General features: G+C 36.3%; 1 protein-coding gene across 1 annotated transcript in view; it reads right to left on the bottom strand.

The window, feature by feature from the left end:
• The window catches only part of LMO1 (LIM domain only 1), a 51726-nt gene extending 28688 nt beyond the window's left edge, over positions 1–23038 (bottom strand). Inside the window, exon 1 of the mRNA XM_039344542.1 lies at positions 22830–23038. Within this exon, the coding sequence (XP_039200476.1) occupies positions 22830–23035 (206 nt within the window). The 5' untranslated portion in view covers positions 23036–23038. The remainder of the gene's footprint in view (positions 1–22829) is intronic.
• Between the last annotated feature and the right edge of the window lie 3085 nt (positions 23039–26123).

The raw sequence follows: 26123 nt of genomic DNA, 5'->3' as shown, positions 1-26123 counted from the left end.
CATCATCCAGTAAAGAAAATGCACTGAGTCAACATAACAGTGGCCTTGTTATGTTGGCACATTTGTGATCAATCCATCATTTTGGTCCATTTATTTGTTCATGTTAATAATTGCTGCATAATCTAAATCAGTCCTTCATATCAGAATACAGAATGAGAGAGTTGGAAGGGACTTTGGAGATCTTCTAGCAGTCCAACCCATTGCTCAAGCCAGAACCCTATTCAATTCTGGATAAATGTCTGTCCAATCTCTTCTTTAAAACCTCCAGTAATGGAGCTTTTCAGATAAATCTTTTTGTCTGGTTGCTACTAATATTAGAAGACCAAATCTGTGTGAATCATTCAGAAATGTATTTACTCTCACAGACCACTTTATGTATGACCACTTTATGTTTTTTTATGTTCAAAAACATGACCGACAAAAGGCTCCATAATTTCTAGTAAATCCACATCAGACTCATTTTAGCTCTCAGTTATGAAACTCACTTGCAAATTTAACACACTACGGGAGGTTTACGTGCAGTCAATATTGCTTACCTTAGCTCCCATCCAATCCCATCTATCAGCCATTAAAAAAAACCTAGTACATTGCTAATTGCTTGCACCACATGAACATGTGTATAGATTTATTTCATATCATTTGACTGATTATAAAAATAAAACAAAAAAAATTATCTTGAAGGTATACTTAGCATTTATTATTTGGTCCTTCCCTGGCATTAAAATCGTCACTCAGAATCAGCAAAAGACATAATCCTGCCAATGTAAGCATCTTTAATTTGATACTCAAAACTTGAAATCTGAAGGTAAACATTACAAGGAGCCTGTTTGGTTAGCCCCTTCCCAAACTTTAAACTGTTGCTGGGGGAGAGAAAATAATAGCCATTTCATCTAGCATCCAAATATTGTTCTAAAATGGATGAACATTGAATTCTATCTTGGTATCTCAGCTTGCAATGTTCCATGAGATGAAAATGAGGATGCTGCATGAGACTGAATGTCAATCAGAAGGTAATCACAATTCCTGTATCTCCTTTTGTTGTACACATTTTATAGTCCTTATAGAAGGATCCTTGCCTGCATTAACAGAGGGATAGAAATGTAGATAGAAGATCACGTGATGTGTTAGTACCGCTTTATAAAACTTTAGTAAGACCACACCTGGAATATTGCATCCAGTTTTGGTCACTACAATATAAAAAATATGTTGAGACTCTGGAAAAAGTGCAGAGAAGAACAACAGAGCTGATCAAGGGCCTGGAGGCTAAAACATACAAACATACGGTTGCAAGAACTGGGCATGGCTAGTCTAGTGAAAAGAAGGTCTAGGGGTGACATGATAGCAATGTTCCAAAATCTGAGAGGTTGCTACAAAGAAGGGGGGAGGGGGGGTCAACCTACTTTCCAAGCACTAGAAGGCCAGACAAGAAACTAAGCAAGGAGAGATTCAACCTAAAGATAAGGAGAAATTTTCTGACAGTGAGAACAATCAACCAATGGAACAGCTTGCCTTCAGAAGTTGTGCTCCATCACAGGAGGCTTTTAAAAAGAGATTGGACAACCATTTGTCTGAAATAGTATGGGGTCTCCTGCTTGAGCAGGGGGTTGCACTAGAAGATCTCCAAGGTCCTTCCAACTCTGTTATTCTGTTATTCTGTCTTCTCAGCCTTCTAGTAATACCAGTGAATGGCACTATAGGGAATTTATATCCACCTTTCAATTAGGAATCGATCCATTTGGATCTATTGCAGCATGTGTTTAGTCTACATTTATTTATTTGTCATTTTATTTATATATCAAACTTCTTAACTGCCCATCTCTCTCACAGAGGGGCTCTGGACAGTGTACAATTTAATCAATATAATAACATATTTTAAAAATGAATAATTTATGATTTAATTTTTTTTTAAAAAATGTAAAACATTATAAAATTACAAAAAGTGGAGACTAGGAGTTGTTAATTAAGGCAGGGAGGTGTTCTCATGGGGCCAGTCAGCTGAATGGCTGTGTGGGCACCTGTGCCTGCTCTGTAAGGCTACACGGCTAGGTTTTGATCCCTTTGTGGAAGCTAAGAGATTGGGGACTTTTCTTAAATCTGAGGGCAAGATGTTCTGCAAAGCAAGGAGAGCTGCTTTGTGGAACATCTATATGCTATACGATTTTTGCAAAATATTTGAAACCATCCAAAGTATATATTTGTAATAAAGGCATTACTGTCATCTTTCTGTTATAGGTTTAATTCAGTTATGTCAGAAAATAAAAGGCACGGTGCTCATTCTGTAATAATACAACCAGAAATTCTAAACAACTCAATATTTTCATATCCCCCTCCCTTTTTCTTATGTGTCTTGATGTAGGACTAGTCCTACACCGAGATTCTTCCAAATCTTGGTCTATGTGGTAGAACCCGGAGCTCTTGCAATTAGCAGTTTCAGCCCTCCCAGAGAGCAGGAAAGGGAGAGTATGGTGGAGAACCATAGAAATGACCTTGGAAAAGGAATGAGGCAACAGTTAGCACAACATGATTTAAGTCCAGCAGAAAAGGAACATTAGAAAGAAGCTTTACTTGGCTTTGCCTTAACTCCCTTTGGTATAATAGGAAAGGAAGGAAAATGCTGGCAGGCTTTCAAGATCGTGTTGCAATTGCCAATATTAAAAAAAAAATTCTTGCAGAGTCTGTTTCCTGGATGGCCTACTTTGAATGGCTAACAGGTATCCGTATTTGTTTCCCAAATTGTCTCTTTCCAGTCATGGTCGACTGGGTGAAATTAATTTAATTCCATGCAGGTGTTGAGTCTGTTTATGAGCTAAATCTAAACCTGAGGGATAATTGATGGGTCAAATGATTTTTTTTAATGTTCCCAACATTAACAGCTCCCAACAAATTCCCAGCTAATCCCAAAAAAGCTAAGCAGAGTTGGACTTCATAGATATTTGGATAGGACCCATTAGAAAATGCCAGAGCTAAAGGCTGGATTGGGAAGCTTAAAAAATAGCATCCCAAAAGAAGGAAATGCATTCTACTACCATACAATTATCTATCTATCTATCTATCTATCTATCTATCTATCTATCTATCTATCTATCTATCTATCTATCTATCTATCTATCATCTATCTATCAATACATACATACATACATACATACATACATACATACATACATACATTCATATACACACACACATATACACAGTGGTGGGATTCATATCCACCTTCAATAGAATGATTTTTTCCCCATTAAAAAACAGTGGAATATAAGCCTCCCACACACCCTGGAAAATGGCATACAGCTAGAGAGGGCTCAGGATTCAATTGTACTATAACCAGTGGTGGGATTCAGCTGGTTCGCATCAGTTCAGCAGAACGGTAGCTAAGTTTTTGTTGTTCAGGCCCAGAACGGACCTCTGGAAGCAGCATCCACACAGAGAACCGGTTGTTCACATATTTGAATCACACACACACACACACACACACACACACATATTTACTGGGAGTCAATCTTAACTCAAGGGAGACTTTATCTTTTTTAAAAATAAATATAACACTTTAATGCCTGGTCTCCCATTTACCCCCTCCTCCTCTACTAAACCAGTTAAACATATGGGAATATGGCCTAAACACCCAATCAATTGAAACCTGGCACACCTTATCATGAAATAAAGAAAAAGTACAGGATTATACATGCACTGTCCATATAATATAAAGTTGTTTGCTTCAAAATGCAAATAGGAGGAGCATATTTTTGAAATAGTTTTAAAAGTGTATGTAGAAATTCCTTCAACCAAAGAAAACAAAATCAAAACTCTTAAAATGAGAGATTCATCTAGTTTCACTGCAGGGACATTTTAATATATTTAATATAGGAATAATGTTAAAATTTCTTCCTTTTTTGGTGTGTTCCAGGCACGATACTTGGACACAGTAAACAATCCTGGATACATTCATATCCTTTCTTTAAGGGTAGAATGGGAGGTGACCAAAATGCAAAATGAAAGAAATGTATTAATAATTTTAGATAAATGCCTTAATATTTCAGGACAATAGAATTTTGGATGAATGGGGATCATATTTAGCATCTAATTATGGAGTATGGAAGAAAACATTATTCTGGGGATGATTTTCCCTCTGCACTTCAGGGTTTTATTTCTGTTTCTTTTGAATAACTGAAGAATATACACATTTCCAAGAGGGATTAAATAAATTTGATTAAAATATGTATGTTTCATTTTAATCCAATAATTTTGCTTTTCTCGCCACAGTATTTTTGGTGCCAGATTCTAAATACCTGGGATGTGACTCCTCCAACTAACATTAAAATACAACTTGAGTTTTGCAGATGCTGTGCAAAAGCACACAAACCGAGCGGAGGTCTCTTTGGAGGGTTTCAAAATTATCTGTAGCAAAACAGCCAATATGAAAATGCCAGAGGCAGGTTAAAACATCAAATGACTGAAAGATTATAATCCACACAAGCTTTTCACTTAAACAGAAGGCTTTAGGAAATAATAAAAAAGTCAACTAACAAGCCAAGTGCAATCTAATTTTGCCTTCATATCTTAGAAATTCTCTGAATAGTTAACTTCAGTTAAGGTATCATATTTTAGGAGGATCATTGCTTTGTAGACAATGTACTACAACTTTTCTATCCAAAATATTACGCAAAAACCAATATTACGCTCGGGCACAACAGAAGCACCCTTGATTTCTGCTCAGCCTGTTCAAAAAGAGTCAAGATAAAATAGGAAGGAAGGCATTTGTGTGGACATCAGACCCTGCTAGCAGCATTCTGCTCAAGATCCTATCTTACTGCTGTTACATCACTGCAATTTTGACATGGCAAAGCTACATTTGATCCAAGCCTTGCTTATATCGCACAATTCTAGTACTATTGATAATGTCAGAAACCCCTAAAGTAGGTGGCTGGGTAGGAGAATATATTTATGCCATTCAGATTTTAGAAGTAGTCTTAGTTGCAACTTCATACTTGTACAAGAAAAACTGAGATTAAATTATATGGTATTCTAGAAAGTATTCAACAAAACATAGGCCCTCAAGATCTTATCAAGTCCTGGAAACTTAACAGAGGAAAGGCAATATCAGTGTAGGAGATGACCAGGCTGAGCCTGAAGGAGGGGTCAAATGTGTCATCAATCTTGAGTCCCTTTGTGCCCACAAGAGATGTTAGTCCAGCCCATCTTGAATTCCATTGACTTTTATTTACCGCCTGATTCCTTTGACCATTAGTAGTTCAGATTCTTGTAGAGAGAATAAGCTTGTAACAAACCTTTATATTCATTTGAACTGTCAGGACTTCCTGATTTTCTCTGCACTTGACAATCCATCTATCAAAGATTGGTAATGATGATTTATGGAAATATATCTGATCTTGGGGACTGATTCTGGCAATGGACTCTCTGCTTCATTTTCATCTTCCAAAACTCTGGCATTTGGTTCAAGTTTGCTTCTTTTGCAGATCTAAGGACTTCAACTAGTCATACTTCCAGTTTATGTGTGAAATATGAAAATGGTGGTGATATGGGGAGAAGGAACTGGTTTCATGTTTCATTACTGATGTAGGCCTTTTCTCTATCAATACGTAACCCAGAATAGTATACTTCCTGTGTGCAGTTAAGTACTGATAGTTAAATGTTTGATCCCTGATTCTTGCCACACTCATTCTGATCAACTTGTGTCCTTACTTTCATCCAATTCCAAATGTGATCAAACTGTGTCCTAAGTCTGTGTTTTTCTTTAAAATGTTCTCTTAATCTTCACTATAAAAGCAGTGCCATGCATATAAGAAAATGTTATACTTTGTTATATCATCAGTATAAAATAAAAAATGTGAATTTTGAAATGATTAGGTATAATTGTTATTTTTTATTATTATTATTATGTATTGTGAGAGTTATGGAACCTGAGAAGTATTAATAAATTACACACACACATACACAAGCTCCTGTTTGTTGCTTCTTTCCAGGTGTGTTATTTTACAATACTCATCTTTCTCTGCCATCATGGCCCACATTATGGATTAAGGCAGCACTTTTCAAATCAGAATGTGTATAGCCTGAGGACAGCTGTGAGCAAGGCAAAAGGAAAGAGATATTTTGCAATCATTTTTGGATGACTGGACCAATAAATATTAATTGACATATAGTAGACTGAAAATTCTACAAGAGTCTGGATGATGGAGAAGGTTTGCCAAGGGGAAAACAATGAAAGGTACTATTATAGCTAAAATGATTCTTAGCCAAGAGACACATGGACATTGTAGATTTCAAATGTGAACATCAGTCCAAACTTGAAAAATGTTAAACCTATTTACATATTATTCAGTCTCATTATTTGCAAACATGATTTGAGGCAGGAACACAGCCATGGTCCTAATTCTGACATGTTTCTGGACAAACCGTGCTTTCTGTCTATTTAACAGATAGTATGTAAGGCATGCAGCTTTTTCAAATGCTCACAATATAAGCTTTTTGAGGTAAAAAAAAAACCAGGAATGCCCTTTATTGTTGTAGGATAGAATAGCCAAATATTGAAAGCCTGGCAGAGTTTCTCTCTGACCTATCTTATACTATACAAATCAAGGCAGGGTTTTTTGATCTTCTTCCTCATGCTCTCCTCTTTCTTAGGACTGAATAACCTTTTCCAAAAGTCCTGTCTTAATGGACTATTCATTCCTTCCCCATTCCCAGCCTATGAAATCCTGAACAATGTCTCAGGTGCCGTGGCCATTATTCAGGAATATATTGTAGGTAATTCCTGGGTGCATTGCAGCACTTTGGCACTTGTGAGCCCCATGCTCCTGATCACTGCTGAAAGAAGCCACTATAGGTCAGGACATTTGTTCAGAAAACATTCTTCATCATGTGGACATGAGGGATTTGAAAGGAGTGGTAGAAGTAGCAGAATTGTCCCTGCTTAAAGCCACAAATGATCTACACAGGAGATCATAAGGCTACTGGAATAAGAAAAAGTAACAACTCTTTTGCACTTATACAGCAATGCATTTGCCACTGCAAAGTTCTGCAGTCACAAATTGCCTGGCATGTTCATGTTCTGCATTTTTTGAGTTAAATTTTTTGTGCTTAAATTTAAAACAGGTTTATGTGTAACTTAAAACACTGTAAAATGGTCATATTGGCAGTTTGTTTGGGAAATGTTAATTTCACTGCCATTTCCATGGACATTAATATGTTTTTATCATAAAATTGATTCTTTCTCTTTAGAAGTTCCATGCACTTGCCTAGTGCTCTTTTCTGCAGCAGTTACATAAACATTAATTATTTGGTGAATTCCTCCCCTCCCTATCATCTGTCCTAAAGAAATCTCTCAGCTGTACCTGAACCCAGACACTACAGTCACTTGATTAATCATTCTGACAGATTAGCTCAAGTTTTACAAATGTTGGCACCTACTTTTGATGATGTAGAGTCGACATATAGAGCCGTGGTTGATGACCGTTTAATTTCATTCACCCAGCTTCCTTAGAAATGGTAGCTGAAAGAAGAGCTATTACTGAACGTACTTCCTTTGCAGATTGAAATGATACACTTCAAGAATCAAGGTCTTACTTTGAACAGAAAGCAATCAAAGTGGACGTAGGGGTTACTGTAAATACATACGTTTCACCCGTAGGGGGTGTGAATCTCCCTACAAATTGAAATAGAATGACAGAACTATTAAGGTCAGATGAAGAAAGAAGAAACTAGGCAACTATTGAGGGTAGACTAGATAGAATAAGGGTTATTTAGAATAAGGGTTATTTAGCTGAACCATGATACAGCCATGGTGTTTTCCTCATGGCATCTGGCAATAACTGCAGTTGGTCTCCCATGAAACATAGAATCCATGAAAATGAATGCTAATGCATAGCAATTGACTTACCTAGCATTGTCCAAAAGTGACCTTCTGTAAGCTACTGGGTTGTAAGTGCAACAAACCTTGAGAGTATCATGCTATTTCAGAAGACATAAATCATGCCATTTGGCACCAAAGAGTTTTTTTTTTCTGTCAAGAGAGGATTTAGGAAAAGCTATTGAGAAGCTATCTAGGTAGTCACTAGGAATCAAAATAACTTGACCAGTCAATCAGTTGGGAGCTATACCTTGACGTGAAGCACACTGGCCCTGTCAGGTGGAAGGGAAATGACCACATGAAATCATATTTGAATTCAATATCTTCACTGTGTGGTGTAAAGATATAGGTTTAAGAACAGGAACAGCAAGGTTCCAGCCCATCTGCAGCCCTAGAAGCTCCTTAGATAATTTTGAGCCAGTCACTCTCTTTCAACCCAACCTACCTCGTAAGACTATTGTGAAGAAAAAAACATATCTATTGACTTGAGTTCCTCAATAAAAGAGGGGATGCGAATTTAACACATAATAGTCTAAATCCAGTGAATAAACAAACTCATCAGCTTAAAACAGGAAAGGAGAAAAACAATTTCCCAGGGATGCCAGAAAAAAGAGGCTATCCCAAAGGTGCTTTTTCCAAAAAGGCAACTGAAATTCTTTGGAAAGAGAAGCTGGGAGGATCCTACCTGAAAACCTCAAGTTATCTGTCCCACTTGTGACAAACTGCAGATTTAGAAAGTAATACTGCAGGTAGCTACAGATAGAAAATTCCTGAGAGATTCCTAACTGCCACAAAAGACTCTGAGGTGGCACATACATTTAAGAGGGGGATTTCCACTATTTCTGTCTTGGCTACATTGATTATCTTGCACCTTTATTAAACCTTGATAAATATAGTATACAACAAGTGTTTTCATCAGCATGAACAACTGCCATATCAAATATTTTCTTAGTGCACTGAAAGTTAGCATCCCTGAATACCAATGACACCACCACCATCACCACCATCCACTTCACAAAATCCTGTCTCAAACTGCTTGGTGTTTTGTAAATGTTAAAGCCACATTTGCAGTCTTCGCATCAATGATAGTTTTATGCTACCGTAACAGATCGTAACCTAAAAACAGTTAGTATATATGCCTGCTTATGTGAATCTTTTACAGCTTGAGAAGAAAGACTCGAATTTCATAGGGAGGTCTTCCATTCTCATACTGAGTGGGGAAAATAAAATGAGGCTCCAGTAACATGACAGTAAAACATTAAAGCAGGAGGGCACAGGAGCTTTGAGTGCTACAGGAAACAACCCATTCCAATAAAATTGGGAGCAGGGGCATCAGTGGTGGGATTCAAATATGTGAACAACCGGTTCTCTGTGTGGATGCCACTTCCAGAAATCCCTTCTTGGCCTGGGCAACAAAAAATTAGCTACCGGTTCTGCTGAACTGCTGCGAACTGGCTGAATCCCACCACTGAGGGGCATCATGGAAGGGCAAAAAAGTCAGGATAGTGGCTACAGTTGTTTGCTCAAAGCATATATGATGCACTTCAAAAGGAAGTGAGTCATCAATTGAGTAGTTGCTGTGACCTTGCCTTTTTTATCCTCCTTGAGAATGCCCGCTGAGTGGGATGAAAAGAAAAATTATGTTTAATTTACTTTTAATTATTTTAAAACACTGAATAGTTATCATCTATTTAATAATATCATCTTCTGCATTATTAAAGAAATATCTTTAGCCGGCAACTGCTGGAGTTTATAGTGGCCACTTCCTATTGTAAGGGGAAGATTCGTGGAGCTCTGAAACAACAAATGTAGAGGTCATTTGCCCCCCTTCAAAATGCAGAGCATTTCCTCTGTTTTTCTTGACTCCCTGTGGTAGCTAGCCATCAGCCCTCCAAACAAGGAACATGAAACATAATGTCAAGGTGAAGTAGCCCAAAAATCTGTTCTGATGTGTGGGAGGCAGGATGGGCGGGCGGGAGAATATATTTTATTTGTTGAAAAAGCATCTTAAGTGCTTGAACAGCAACAACAACAAAAATTGGCGGCATTCATGAACCATGTATACGTGGTTAAGCTCAAGAACCATTTCAAAAGTATTTATTTTGGGGAAATGCCTGTACCAATCTGTGCTAATGTAGTAGATTTGAAAGGCTGATTTTTTATGGCCCCTATAAGAAATAGCAAAAAAAATATTCATAACATTCATAAAGGCACTAGACAGAGTCCAGAAAATGTTTCTTGTGACTAGTGAAATGGGACTAGGTTATGATTAACGTTTAATGTCAGAGAGTCTCGACTGTGGCAAACTTTGCTGGATTATGCAACCATACCTAATAATCAACTTACCATAATTCAATTTAATAGCTAAAACGCTTCGCAAATGATGCACCAATGAAGGGAAAGGAATTGTGAATATTCTGGGTAACAATGGAGTCAGAGCTTACATATCTCACCCAACGGTGTCTTGGGACATCCTCCTCATAAAGAAAGTATCAAGGAAGGTTCACTTTTCCTTTCCACTCCTTTATAATATGCAGAGCTGAGAACCAGCATCAGTTAAGGTGGCTGTGTGACACTTTGAAGAAATACTTTGCTTTGCACATGGATCTAATGAAACAGTGCAATCCGTGACATTTTTCTGTGGAAGAAGTCAGGCCCAGGGTGCATAAAACTGACATCTAAAAGATCAAGCAGTAGACAAGGAAGTGGGGATGTATGTCTCTTGAGAAAAAGTGGATACTGGAAGGATGGGTTTTTTTCCCTTCCAATCCAAGCAGAGGGATCAGAAGTGGTGGCAATATGTTTCTCTTCCATGCTGTGATACTGTATAGAAGATAAGTCTTGAGGAATTTTTTGATATTATGTTTAAAATGAAATGAAAAACAGTTTTAATATGACAAAGCTGTGCTGCCTTGGAAAATGATAACGATTTTATCCTGGAAAGAGACAAAACTATCAACAGCCTATATTGACAGTTGAATTGGTAAAGCCAATATTCCAAGGAAAGAATGACCAGATAATGAAACAAAGGAACATGCTGTTTCTATAATCTAGAACACTTGCCTCCTCCCAGGACCCCATGCTGAAAAAACTGCCAAAACTGCCAATAAGAGGGTGGCATGCTGAAAAACTGCCAAAAAGACAGTGATTTTGACTTCTGGTGGGGACATGGTAAATTAGAAATATTTGAAGGAGTGGGGATGGCATTGTGACCAAAATTGGCAACCAGAAGATAGATCCTGGCCAGTGAATTATCTCTGGAGCACAGAGAGATCATGGGATTGCCTACATATACTCTGGATAACTGCAACTCATGTGTAGGCTTCAGGAATCATAGTTTTTGAAGTTGGCTGGTGAGTGGAACAACTGGAAATCAAGAGAAAAAAATGAGAAAAAGGGCAGAGAAGAGCAACTAAGATGATTAAAGGCCTGGAGATTAAAACATATGAAGAATGGTTGCAGGAGTTGGGTTTGGCTAGTCTAGAGAAAAGAAGGTCTAGGGGTGACATGGTAGCAATATTCCAGAATTTGAAGGACTAATGCAAAGAAGAGGGGGCCCACTTATTTTCCAAAGCACCAGAGGGCAGGACAAGACTCAATGGATGGAAACTAATCAAGCAGAGAAGCAACCTAATCTGTACTTAAACCTTTGATTTTTTCTGCCTAAATGTAAAACTTTGCTTTTCTCCATATTAAAACTCATATTGTTGGATAGGGCCCATTGTTCAAGTTTGCCAAGATGTTTTTGAATCTTCTTCTTCGTCTTCTGGGGTGTTGGCTATTCCTGCCAACTTGGTGTCATCTGCAAATTTGATGAGTTCCCCTTCTATTCCCTCAATTAAGTAATTAATGAAGATATTGAAGAGTACTCGGCCTAAGATGGAGCCTTGTGGTACTCCACTGCTTACTTCTCTCCATGTGGATGTAGTACCATTGAGGACTGCTCGCTGAGTATGGTTTGTCAGCCAGCTACAATTCCATCTGATGGTGTTGTTTATCTCACCTTTTTCTAGCTTACTAAACAGCAGGATGTGGTCTACTTTATCAACTGTCTTACTGAAGTCTAAGTATACTATGTCCACAGCGTTTCACTGATCTACTAATTTGGTCACTTTATCAAAGAATGAAATAAGATTGGTTTGGCATGATCTGTTATTGACAAACCTGTGCTGGCTACTGGTTATAACTTTGTTTGCTTCTGGTTGTTTGCGGATATGTTTTTTGATGATCTTTTCCAAGATCTTCCCAGGTATTGATGTTAGACTGATTGGTCTGTAGTTTCCTGGGTCTGTTTTTTTTCCCCTTTCTTGAAGATGGGAACCACATCAGCACTTTTCCAATCCTCAGGTACTTCCCGGGTGCTCCAGGATTTATGAAAGATGAGGTGCAATGGTTCTGAGATAACATCTGCCAGCTCCTTCAGAACTCTGGGATGTAATTTGTCGGGTCCCAGTGACTTATATTCATCAAAGTCTTACCATTTTCTTGCTTATTTTAATTTTTGTTTCTAGTTTGTCTTTTGCAGTAGTTTTTTTGGTATGTTGGGCTATAGTTTATTTTTGTGTAAAAACTGATGCAAAGAATGAGTTAGGCAGTTCTGCTTTCTCCCTACTGCCTGTTACTTCCTTGCCATCTTCTCTCTTTAGTGGTTCTACAGTTTCCTTGACTTTTTTCTTGTTATTAATATGTTGAAAGAAATTTTTTTTTTATTGTCCTTGATTTCTGTTGCAAGTCTTCATTCATTCTGAGCCTTTGCTTTTCTGATTTCATTTTGCATGTTCTGGCTGTCTGCTGATAATCAGCCTTAGTTATGTGCCCCTCTTTCCATTTTTTTGTACTTGTCAGCCAAGTACAATTTCTTAATCACTTCTGGAAGTATATTTTTGCTATTTTTTTCAAATATTAAGTACATTCAGAATGCAAAGTTTGAGGCTTTCATTGGGAAAGTTTTCTTCAATCCTGAACAAAATACGTTTTCAAGTACAAGTGTAAGGATTTAGCAGTTTTGGGGAATAAACAGCAAAAGGGTGATTAGAATGTTGTTTTTGAAAAGTTATAAATAGATTAAAGGTTTAGATTGGTTTGAAATGGGATTTTGAAATTAATTGAAAGAATCCTTCCTGTGGGAAATAGCTAATGTTTTGAATTGTGTGTGTGGGGGGGGGAATGATAGGATGGAAATTTGAAAATTGAACAGTAGAGGGAGCCAGAAGAAAATAAAGATTATAATTAAAGGAAAAAAAAAATCTATTAAACCTCTTAACACAAAACAGAATATTTATGGATAATGGACTCAGAAATTAATTTTAAGAATGTCTTTCATCATAGATAGTGTGTGCATTATGTCATAGAAGAGAAACAAGTTTACTGCATAAGATGAAAACAGATTTAAAAAAACGATGCTACAAAAATTATCTGAAAATAAGATGAACTACTGTATATAAAAATAAGAACAGCTGATATTTTAATAATTAAAGGGAACATGCAAATAATAAACTAGGTCAGTGACTTGGATATTTTTGCTATATTGGATTTACAAAGGAGACTTGTTAAAGTTTTGATAGATTTGGTGAGAAAGAAAGAAAAGAAAAGAAATCAAGTGTAAGGACATTATTTGAAGAGATTAAAGACTTAATTTGTTAAAAGTAAAAGGAAGGAATATAAAATTGGTATATCTGATCAAGTTTAAAATATACATTGTTATTTCGGGTAGCTTTTAATGGAATTTTGCTGATCAGGACTGAACAAGATTCTAGAATTTGTCTACATAATGGACATAATATGTCCATTTGTTGTACCTTAAGAGAAAGTGACAAGTTGTTTAAATTGTTTATATGTGTTGTGATGAAGAGGGAAAGTTACTTCTTTTTTCCCCTTTTCTTTGTTATATTCTCATTTTATTTTACTTTTCTATGCTTCCATACATACGCACACATACACAGAAATGTACTTTTCTGCACTTTTTATTTTTATTTTTTATAATCTGTGCTACTTTTATTTTTGTAATTCCAATCCTTAATGCAATTATTATTATTTTTTTTAAAAAGGCAGGGAGATTCCAAATCCCTACATTTTTTTTTATTGAAAATTTTTAAGTTTTACAAAAAAATTCCCTTCCCCAAACCCTCCCAACCCTCCCCTACCCTCCCCCAACCTTCCCAGAGCTGAATACAGGCTTAATTAAAAAAAAATTAAGAAAATCTTAAGACACATATGAACCATAAACAAATCTAAATACATTAATTAAACAAATTATAAGATAATTAACAACAATATATAAAAAAAATACAAGAAGAAAGAAAAAAGAAACAGAAAAAGAAAAAATCAAATAAAAAAAATTAAATAAAAAAATTAAAAAAAATGTCTATAAATTATCTTAAATTTTAAGTATAAATTATTCAAAAACTAAATAATATTTTTTTATATCCGACTTATATTGTATAAAATCTATCCATTTTTTCCATACCAGGAGGTACTTCTCTTGCGATTGATCTTTCAAGAAAGCCGAAATCTTTGCCATTTCCGCCAAATAAGAAACTTTAAGAAACCACTCTTGCAAAGTAAGCAAAGATTCCTTCTTCCAACATTGCCCTACTAACAACCTGGCTGCTGTGATTAAATTTAACATCAATATAATCTCTTTACTATCACAATCAGAAACAATACCTAACAAAAACAATTGTGGGGTAAATTTTATCTTTCTTCTAAAAATTCTTTGAATATTCCACCATATCTTAATCCAAAAAGCTTTTATATTTTTACATGACCACCAGATATGATAATAAGTAGCATCCAAACATCCACATCTCCAACATTTAGGCTGCAAGTCAGGATACATACGAGACATTTTTTGTGGATCAATGTGCCATCTATAAAACATTTTATAAAAATTTTCCCTTAAATTTTGGGCTTGTGTAAATTTAACATTCCTTACCCAAATAATCTCCCAAGTATCTAATAAAACCGGTTCGTCAAAATTTTGTGCCCATTTAACCATACATTCTTTAACTAATTCTGCTTCTGAATCCAATTCTACTAAAACCCCATAAATTCTCTTAATATGAGTTCGTCTTTGATCTTTTATTTGTTTTAACAAATTCTCATCTTCTATAAGCAAACCCACGTTACGATCTATCTTCCACCTCTTTACTATTTGTCTATACTGAAACCATGAATAAATAATATTTTCTTGTGTTAAATCTTCCAAAGATTTTAATTTCCAATTTTTACCATCCCATCTAAGTAATTGTGCATAAGAAACACTATCCATCTTGACTCCTCTCCTTATTCCTTCTATCGCATGCCATAGTATAGCCCATAGTGTAATTTTAAAATCATTTCTATAATATTTCTTCCAAACCCGAAGTAAAGAAATCCTTATAATGTGAGATTTAAAAACCCTATCAACCTTTTTATTAAAAATTAAATAGGCATGCCATCCAAAAAGTAAATCCCAATCCTCCAAGAGGAGTACTTCTACATTTGTTAAATTAACCCAATAATTAATGTTAAAACTGCAGCATCATAATACAATTTCAAATTCGGTACCTTGAGTCCACCTCTCTCACGAATATCTTGTATACTTTTAAGTTTTACTCTTGGTTTTTTCCCTGCCCAGATAAATTTATTGATACCTTTCTGCCATTCATTTAAATTAACCTCATTCTTTAAAATAGGTATCATTTGAAATAAAAAAAGAAACTTTGGCAGAACATTCATTTTAATCGCTACAATTCTCCCCAAAAGAGATAATTGCAGCTTCTCCCAATTTTCCAAATCTCTTTGTATTTTGACCCACAGCCTTTCATAATTATTTTTATACAATTTTGCATTAGATACAGATAAAATAACCCCCAGATATTTTACCTTATTAACAACCTCGAAATCTGTCAACCTAACCAGGGTCTCCTTGTCCAGATTGGTCATATTTTTAGGCAATATTTTAGTCTTATTATTATTAATTTTGAAACCCGAAACTTGTCCATACTGATATATCAATTGTAATAGCTCTGTTACAGAATCAATTGGTTGAGATAAAGTAACAACCAAGTCATCTGCAAAAGCCCTTAATTTATATTCTTTTTTATTAACTTCTATTCCTTTTATTTGCTGTGATTCTCGAATTTTAATCAACAAAATTTCCAAGGTTAAAACAAACAGCAATGGTGACAATGGACAGCCCTGTCTAGTCCCCTTCTCAATTGAAAACACCTCTGACAGACCCCCATTAACTATAAGTTGTGCCGTTTGCTTTTGATAAATAACACGAAGAGCTTGTGAAATTTTTTCTCCAAAATTCATTTTCTCAATTAATCTTAACATAAATTGCCAATTCAGCTGATCAAAAGCTTTTTCAGCATCTAAAAATATCAATCCTGCAGAAACTTGATTGTTTTTATCTAAATATTCTAATAGGTTAATAATTTGTCTAACATTATTCTTCATATACCTTCCAGTTATAAAACCCGTTTGATCCATATGTATTACATGATGCAAGGCCCTCATAAGTCTATTAGCTAAAATTTTCGAAAAAATCTTATAATCTACATTTAAAAGAGATATAGGTCTATAATTCTTTGGTAAAGTGAGATCTTGGTCTTCTTTTGGAATCAAAGATATAAAAGCTCTGCCCCATGACAAGGGGATCTCTGAATCCTGTAATATATTATTAAAAAGCTCCCTTAAAGGTTGAATCAACTCTTGTACCAAAGTTTTATAATAAACAGATGTCAATCCATCAGTACCTGGAGCTTTACCTAATTTTAATTCTTTAATTACTATCTCAATTTCTTCACTAGTAATAAGGCCATTAATTTCTTGTTTCTGATCTTCTGTTAGTTTAGGAAAGTTAGCATCTTTTAAATAATTATTTATATCTAAAGCCTGTACTTTAGTACTCATATATAATTTTTGATAATAATCTAAAAAAGATTTCTTAATCAACTCCTTCTGATATACCAATTTACCATTATAATTTATTTTATCTATGGTTCTCTGTTTCTGCTTCTTTCTCAGTTGATAAGCCAACCATCTCCCTGGTTTATTGGCATTACAAAATGTATTTTGTTTCATATACAATAAATTAGTTGCAGTTTGATCAGCCATCAACATATTAAATTGTGATTTAAGCAATTTTATAGATTCCTTAATCTTCTCATCTGTGGAGTTTAAAATCAGAGCTTTTTCTTTTAATTTAATGTCATCTTCCAACTCCTTACGTTTCTGCACCTGCTTCTGTCTATGAACCTTATTCATTTGTATCAAAATCCCCCACATGTAAGCTTTACCTGCATCCCAGACCATTGACACTGAAGTTCCCTTATACATATTTAAAGCAAAGTAATCCTTTAATTGCTCCTTTAATTTTTGAACATTCTTTTCTTGTCTAAATAAATTTTCATTCATCCTCCAAGATCTCCTCTCCTCTTTTTCATTAACCAATTCCATTCAAACTGGACTATGATCCGTCAATGTCCTAGGAAAGATCTTAACATTCTTTACCCTAAAATATAAATCCGTTGTAATCAAGAAAAAGTCAATTCTTGAGAAAGATTGATGTCTGTCCGAAAAGAAGGTAAAGTCTCTCTCCTCCAAGTTATGTTCACGCCAATAATCTCGCAGCTCCCAGTCCTCTTTCAAATCAAAAAAAGCTTTAGGTAATTTAGCCTGTTTAAAAGAAATAGAGGGTCCTTTTTTGTCTCTTTGTGTATCTAAAACACCATTCCAATCTCCCAATATAACAGATCTATAATCCAACAAAATTAATTTTTGATGTAATAATCTAAAAAATTGTTCCTGTTGTTGATTTGGTGCATACAAACCCACTATAAGTACTTTCTTGCCATACAGACCCACTTCAATCATAACATATCTCCCTTGGGGATTGGATTCTACTAAACAGGCTGATAAATTTTGCTTAACATAAATAACTACTCACCCTTTTTTCCCGGGAGCAGAAGATACAAAATGAGATCCCAAACGAGCATTAACTAAATATTTTTGATCTTTAGAAATGATGTGTGTTTCCTGCAGACAAATAATATCATTGTTATGTTGCTTTAGGTAATGAAATATTTTCTTTCTCTTTTGGGGGGAATTGAGACCATTAGCATTCCATGTCAGGAGCTTTACCATCTCCCTTGACCAACAGCCTGGAGAAGACTGCTTGAAGATCTGCCATTGAAGAATGTATTGCAGAGCTCTTGGGTCTTGCTCCTCCCACAGGCACCGAAGCAAATTCTTGTAGAACTTCTTTAACTTCTTTCTTCTGTTGTTCCTTTTCCTTGCATCTATGGGCTGCCCGAGTCATTCTTTGCTCTTTGATCTCTGCTTGTTGCGACCACTCAGCCTGTGATTTTCCAACATCCATCAATACTACTTCTTCAGACTGCTGTTCCACCTCCTTGCCATCCAAGACTTTCTGCATCATAGGTGGTGATGAGCCTGCTCCCAGGACCGACTTATAAAACTCCTTTGCTTTGGAAACAGTGTTAAGTCTATAGCGCGTCCCCACATGACTCACCACGATACCCATCGGAATCTCCCATCTGAATGGCATCAATCTTTTTTTAAGTTCATTGGCTAAAAAAGCAAACTCTTTTCTTCTTCTTAAAATTTTAGATGGAATCTCCTTTAAAATAATGACATCTTGAGCAGCAATCTGAAACCTCTTATTATAAAAAGCTTGTATAATTTCATTACGCAGAGATCTCTTCCCAAAATAGATTACCACATCTCTTGGCAGGTTTCTTTGCTTTGCAACCCAAGAGTTAACTCTAAATATTTTTTCAATTTCTCTAAATATTTCCTCCTTCTCTCTATCCAGAATAGCAGCAAAGTCATTTACTACAATCTCTCTCAAGTCTTGTTGCATGTCTTCTCTCAGCCCTCTGATTCTTAAAGCATATTCCATTTCTCCATATTGAGACATAACAATATCGTCTTGTGAAATTTCCATCTTTTTTTCCATGCCTTCAAATTTATCTTCCAAAATCTCCACCTTGTCTTCAACTTCTTCCACTCTAGAGTCCAGCTTCTCTACCACAGAAGCAAGTCCTGTTAAAGCCATAACTATATCTTGCCTCAAGATAATATTATTCTCCACTAAAAGCTCTTTCACTTCCCCTCTAATTTGAGATACAGCATTTCCCATTATGTCTTGCATATCTTTTACCGTTACTGCTGGCAAAGGGGGAGAGGGTGGTGGTGTAGCTTTAGGTTGTTGTACTGGTAAGATCGCAGGAGAAGAAGCCACCTTAGGTACTGTAGATGTTGCTTGCCGCTTTGAAACCATTTTCAAAAAGAAAAAGTTTTGTTTCTTCTTTCCTCCTTCTTTACAAGAAGAAATAAAAAATACAAAAAAAGAAAAATCCCTTTTAAAAAAAGATAGCAAAAGAGAGTCTAACAAAAAAGAATCTTCCCAAAACACAAATCCACCTTAAGAAAAAAAAATTTTTTTTTAAAAAAGAACAGTCTAGTCCATTACATTCCGTTTCACTCGCTTTTTTTTAAAAAAAAAAACTTTCCGATCGCCATTTTACTTTCACTCTCACAAAAGGAAAAAAAAAGAGAAAAAAGAAGGGAAATAAAAATCAACCTTTCAAACTAAAGTCCAAATAAAATCCAATAAAAAATCCTTTATCCAGCTCTGTCCGCTTTTAAAAGTAACTCACCCGGTCTCTTTAAGTGCGGAGGTGGGAACGGCGTCTTGCTTTGTCCCCGAGGGACAAAGACAGCTGGGAGGCGGAGGCAACCCGAACTCCGAGGGAGCACTCTTTTCACCCCCCAAAGAAAACTTCCTGGGGGGTCTCAGAGGCTCTACCTCTATTCAGGTGATACTCCCCTCCCCCCCTTTGCCCGGGAGGGAGGTTTTGAGCTGCGGAACAGCTGGTGCCTGCTGTTCTCTGCGGTTCTAATGCTTTCCCAGGAGGACGGCTACAAAGTAGCCGCCATCATCGACGCTAATCCACCGGAAGTCCCAAATCCCTACATTTGATATAAAGCTATGCTGGCGTTGTGTAACTATATGGGAAACCTAGAGAAATGTGTGATTCTGTGTTAATGAATTACAAATGGGAAGACCTGAAATGAATTTCCAGTGTGCTTCTTTAGTTGCCCTACTCTCAGCTGACCTGTTACAGCAGCAGCCCTTTGCAGCAAGCTGCTAGTTTGAAATACTTTCAAAAGATACTTTTCCTTCTACCAGATTTTATTTAACTCAGTTGTACATATGCAGCATAAAACGGATAATGTTTACTTTTCTATGTTTTTCCTGTTGTTGTTCTTTTCTCTTTTTATTTATTAGCTTTAGTTTTGTACCCTGATAATTTAAACCTTCTTGCTGATATGTTTGTTAGATGGGTGATCAAAAGTCCAGGGTATAAATTTAATAAATAAATAAATAAACACTAAGCAGGAAGTTCCTCAAGCAGCACGTTTGTGAGCACCTAAAAAGGAATGCAATAATTAGCAAGAACTAGCAAGTGTTTGTCACTTTCAAGTCATTCCAAGGTAATCATTTTCTCTTTCTCTCTTTCCTCCTCTCTCCTCTATTCTCTCTCTCTTTCTCTCTGACAGATTTGTTGTTTAAATCAGGATATGGTTTAGGTAATTACTGTGTTAGCTGCAAGTTGTATTAGTGCAGAATTTTACTTTAGGATACGGCATTTTTAAGTGGCTAGGGTGGAGAAGAATATATGGGAGAAAGTTAGAAGCCTGAGAAAAGTGAAAGTGAGCATTTCACGTAACTGTGAAGGATACTAATCAGAGAATGGCTTGAGAAGGTTGAGTGGGGGAGTGAGGTTAGGAAAGCTTTGGGCTGGCAGCACTAGAGAACATCACATAGAAAGGAACTCCAGATTAGCTGGAAAGCTGAGGCAGAAGAACCTCTATCCTTAGAAGATGATGCACTTGGCAGTAGGCACCATGGGTGACTGCAAAATGATGAAATATGATGGCCGCCAATAATACCAAAGACCAGAAAGTAGACCAGCACCAATTGGAAATATAGGAAAGTAAATTTGGATTGGATATCAGGAGGGATTTCCTGAGGGCAAAAGCTGTCAAGGGGGTGGTTGCCTCATAAAGTGGGTGTGTTCCCTTTCACTGGATGTCTTCAGAGTCTGAATAGCCAGCTATTGAAAATGCTTTGGCAGATTCTAACTGAGCAAAGATTGTTTTATGAACTCTGAGGTCACTTCCAACAACGTAGTGGTGAAATGGATTTTATGGTGCTATTTTAAAAGGTCATTTTATTATCTGGAAAATCTACTCTGTTCCCCTAATGCTTTCACAATTTAATTTTACGTAATTCTAATCAACAGGGCTGAAAAGAATTCCATTATAAATTCCACCGGTAGCCAGCAGATCCATCTGTCCATCTGCATTACTGTCAGCAGATCCATGGCAGGAAAATCTGATAGGAAAAAGAGCTTCTACTTTTCAAAGCTTATGTGGCCATCAGAAGTGCACAGATCTTTTTGAAAAGATAAAGGAAAAAGACCTTTATCAACTTTCTAACCTTTTTGAAAATATTACAAATTTCATCAGATGCTGGGTCAAACTAATATATTCTTCTATGAATTAAAATAACAAACACATATAAAATTGTCACCCTATGCAGGTTGTTAAATTTTCCCTGATCTATTATCGTTCTACCGAGTTCAATGTGACTTATTCCTAAGTAAATATATTTAGGAATGCAATCTTGCTTTAGACCATCAAACAATATGAATATTTTATACATGGTTTTCCTTACTTATTATTTGCATTATTGTTTGCATTTCTATCCTGTCTGTCCTAACATAGAAGGAAATGCAATATTATTTCATGGCTGAGATATGGCATTTCCACTGAGGTGTACCTTGATGGACTTTTTTAGTATAACATTTATATGTTTGCTTACTGAATCAGTTGAGTTATTTTTGGTGAAATGAAATAAAAATTCTACTAATGACTCAAAGAAGATACAATTGCTATGTTCTCCTAGCACCCCCCCCCCCAAATCCCATATAAATAGTCCCAGCAAATGGAGAAATTTTCCGAAGCTTTATTAACAAAGCTATTTTCACCAATTTCACAATATTAATTTAAATAAGAGCTTCAGGAAGCCATTGAAGACAGCATTTCTAGAAAAATGCAAGCTACAGTTTAATTAAGAAAGGGATATATTGATTGCTATATAAAAGAGACATTTCTGCACAGAACATGTGCATAATTCAATCTTATTTCAAGATGCTGAGTTTTGTATTATACTGAAAATAATTTTGTTAACAAACCAATTATTGCAGGAAGACTGCTTCAAGAGTTGATGCTATTGTACTTTGGCAGAAAAATCTTTTTGATTACCTCCTATAAAGAAATAACAAAACTTGACTCTCGCCCACATAGGGACAGATTAATTACATATTGGCAAGTCTGAACAATATATACATTAGGTTAAAATGGGGCTAGGTAGATTGTGGTTCAGGGGATTGTAGAAATCTGGCTGTTATCATATCATATTGTTGAACCAGGCCATCATCTTAAGCCATAATATGGTGGATTTGGAGGGGATGATGGCAAAGGGACAGAGGTACGGCATATTAGGTCAACAGAGTAATTGTGTTTTATTAAGTCAGCTTTAGGGATTAGGAATTGTGCAAAGGCCTTTTTGTCCATACATGAGATGAATATCCAAATAATTTCTCCCCATGGCCCTATCTGTACTTTCCATCCCCATCGCCCCTTGTTGCAAGTGTTCTATGGTTCGCCAAAAGCTAACAAGCTAAATACCTTCAATCATTTATGTACCTCCCAGTTTGGCTTTGAGAAGATCAAGAACCCACACTGGACACAGGCATCGTTTTGCTCACCTCCAACCAGAAGTCTTATTCACAAAGCTAAATCTACTTTATACAGCCAGAGCAAGGAAGCTATGAGTAGGATAATCATAGCCCAACCACATGCACATATATACATTTACCTCAGGTAATCTCTGCGGCAGAGAATGAGATTGGCTTTTGTGTAAAGTGTTGATCCAACCTCTCCCAGGCGGCAGTCGCAGCAGGCACACTTTAAGCAATCCTCATGCCAGTACTTATCCAAGGCCTTCAGAAGGTAGCGGTCCTTGATCTTACGATTGCAGCCGGCGCATCCCTTCTGCTTTCCTTTTGGTTGCACCGACAACATTGGCACACCTAGGAATTAGAAAAAAAAGAGGGCATATCAAATGAGGACACTGCTGGGAAATTCTCCAAGCTGGAATTGGTGTCCTAAGCAGTCTTTCTAGGCAGTTTTGTTTAACTTTGGCTTTGATTGCAAAGTGAGCAGAGAACCTGATGCTGGCAGCATGATTAATTGCAGTTACAAGGACATTCATATTTCCCCATCATAACACTGGGTTATTACTTCCAGATATTAAGGAATCTCTCTACACTACTAAATAAAGGAATTCTTATAGTACTTCCTGTGAAACTTTGCTGTCTTATTTTGTAACTTGGTAATAATTCCAACTGTCCCTACTTATCAAAAACCTTATTAAGGATAACTTTTATCTATATACAGTACACACATACACACCCATGTACAGAGAGAGAGAGGGGGGGGGCTTTGTATATACTAGATCCTGGTGTATGCTGATTGGATATGGCCTGCAATTATTCTTCTTAATTGAAAACAATGGAAATCCAAGTTCATATTAATCAAGAAAAAGCTAATGTGTTGGAGTAGCAAACGGCCACATTTCAGCTGAATTTATTAGGCCCAAGAAAGGAAGTTCAGCAACAAAAACTGACAGTGAAAGCAATTTTCCATAAGAAAGACTATAAAACAGTGGAGCAAGGCCAGTGGGTAAGAGTGACAAGCTGAAAGACCAGACATACAATATATTCTGGAGTGCTAAAATTCAGAAACAATTTTCATCTCCTTGTGAAAAGAAGATGGAAGTTAGAACATGGAAGACAGGACAATGCTTCCCTAAATGGCAGGGAGGAAAAACTAAAACATGGAAGATAGGACAATGATTTCCTAAAAGGCAGAGAGAATGAAAATTTGCCCTGTAAGAAAACAATGAGGGTAGTTAATGATTAATTCTTGTGAAGAATTGAAGCAAATATATGCCAACCATACTCATAGGCCTGTGAAGTGTCCTTCCAAGACATACCAAGTCCCTGGAGAATTTTCCTTTTCTGCTAATACATAGGGGGTCAATAATACCACAAAATAACAGCTTACAACTGTTTTATCAGTTTGAAAATTTTAGAAAGACGCTGAAAATCCATGGGATCAGGTAATAATTCTCCTCCATCCTTCCAAATAGTGGAAGAGAACGGGAAAGAGAAAGAATAATGCAAGTCAGCAAGACCCTACAAAAAATAATATTGATGGGATATATTTGGTTTCTGAGACCATGGGTTAAGTTATCTAGATGATGGATTGCACCTCATAAGAATTGGTAGGGATGTGCTGGGTCAAAGCATAGCAAGCTTGAGTAGGAAGTCCTGCAGAGGATGGAAACCAAAACTTAAACCCTGAAAGGAGGACAAAAAACTACTGCACTGTAGAAATTGGGAGCACTGATGAAATTAGGTCTCTTTAAACCACTCAGTGAAACATGAGAAAGAACCTTGGTTTGCAAAGCTCACAGCCTTCATTTTTTATACACTAATACTCAAGAATATGGGAAATGAGATTAGATTGACCTCTTAATACAGGAAGGGACATATGATTTAATAGCATAATGGAGACTTGATAGGATGACTCCCATGGCTGGAAATGAAGGATACAATTCATTTAAACATGTGTAAAAGCAATAGAAAAGAAGAAGGAATGGTATTATATGCAAATGTTCTTGCTCAGAAAACCAAATGAATGAACCTGGTTATAGGGAGGGTTAAATATGTGAAGGAACAACTAAAATACTGTTATTGGTGTCATCCAACCAAAAGGATGTGGATGATGCCTTTCAAAAGCAAATTGCAGATCTGGCAAGGAGGCATGAAATCATAATGATGAGAGACTTTAATTACCCTTACATCTGTTGGCAGACAAACTCTACCAAGCATGGGCTTTTCAAAAAAAAAAAAAAAATTCCTGACAACTTTCTTCTCTGAAAGATGGAGGATGGCATAAGAGGATGAACTGCCCTTGATCTGATAGTAATTTATAGGGAGGACTCCAAGTGTACCTATACTGCACCCTTAAGCAGTTCCTCTTCTCTATTCATATTGATCTGACCAGTGGTGGGTTTCAAATATGTGAACAACTGGTTTTCTGTGTGGATGCCACTTCCGGAACTCCATTCTGGGCCTGGGCAACAAAAAATTAACTACCGGTTCTGCTGAAGTGTACCTGACACTATGACTCTATGGCTATTCTCTCTGTTATGAAAATTCTGTCTGGACCAAGATGTTCTGGCCATAGCTTAAAAGGCATTTGATCTGGATAGGAGGCTATTCTCCCACTGGACAATTCACCTGCTTCTGTGTCTTTTCAACTTTCCATTCCAAGAAATTATTGCCAATCTCTTTCCTTCCTGTGGGTAGATCCTACTGGACATGTTTATAAGTGTGTAAGCAGGTGGATGTGGGTATAAAGATGCAGAAATACATTATATACACATACACAGAAAGTTAAATTGAACTCACATATGCAAAGTCAAAACACACATACCTGCAACCAACTTTAATATAAAATTTCATTTCTGTCCTGCTGTTCTCTAATGTCTCCTAAAGCTACCATTATTAGCAACATACAATATTGCAATGATTGTAAGCTTCCAAGCTATGCTATATAAGATGGGTGCTGACTATATAAATCTAATAAATTAATATATAAAATTTGCCTTGAAACCCAACAGTTCTAATTAATATTATTTTTTCCCTGACTTACCTACTTTTTCTAATTAAACTTTTTCATGAGAGTTGGAGGTGAAACTATTCTACCTCAAATGACTGGAAAAAAATGACGAAAGAGTCTATCACTGGATTTACTTAGAGATAATTAACAAAGGAGAGTGAACAATGGACCAGGAATGAATTTACATACACATTAAGGCATCCCTCTTGCACACATACAAATGTACTTTATTAATCAAATTTGTATGCCACATGACTCCCAATGACTCTGCTAGCTGTTCTTATAACGAATTTAAGCTTTTAATCAGATTTATTAGGCTGCTTTTTCTGTTACGTATTCACAGCCAAATCAGCAATGACTTTGGTTTACTTAGAGTGTAAACTGAAGCCTCTACTGCAAAAGCACCTAGGTGATGGCAGGC

The sequence above is a fragment of the Crotalus tigris genome, unplaced genomic scaffold (assembly GCF_016545835.1).
Source record: "Crotalus tigris isolate CLP2741 ecotype Arizona unplaced genomic scaffold, ASM1654583v1 scf7180000017933.3771270, whole genome shotgun sequence".
Classification (NCBI taxonomy): Eukaryota; Metazoa; Chordata; class Lepidosauria; order Squamata; family Viperidae; genus Crotalus; species Crotalus tigris.
This window is presented reverse-complemented; position numbering and strand designations above follow the sequence as displayed.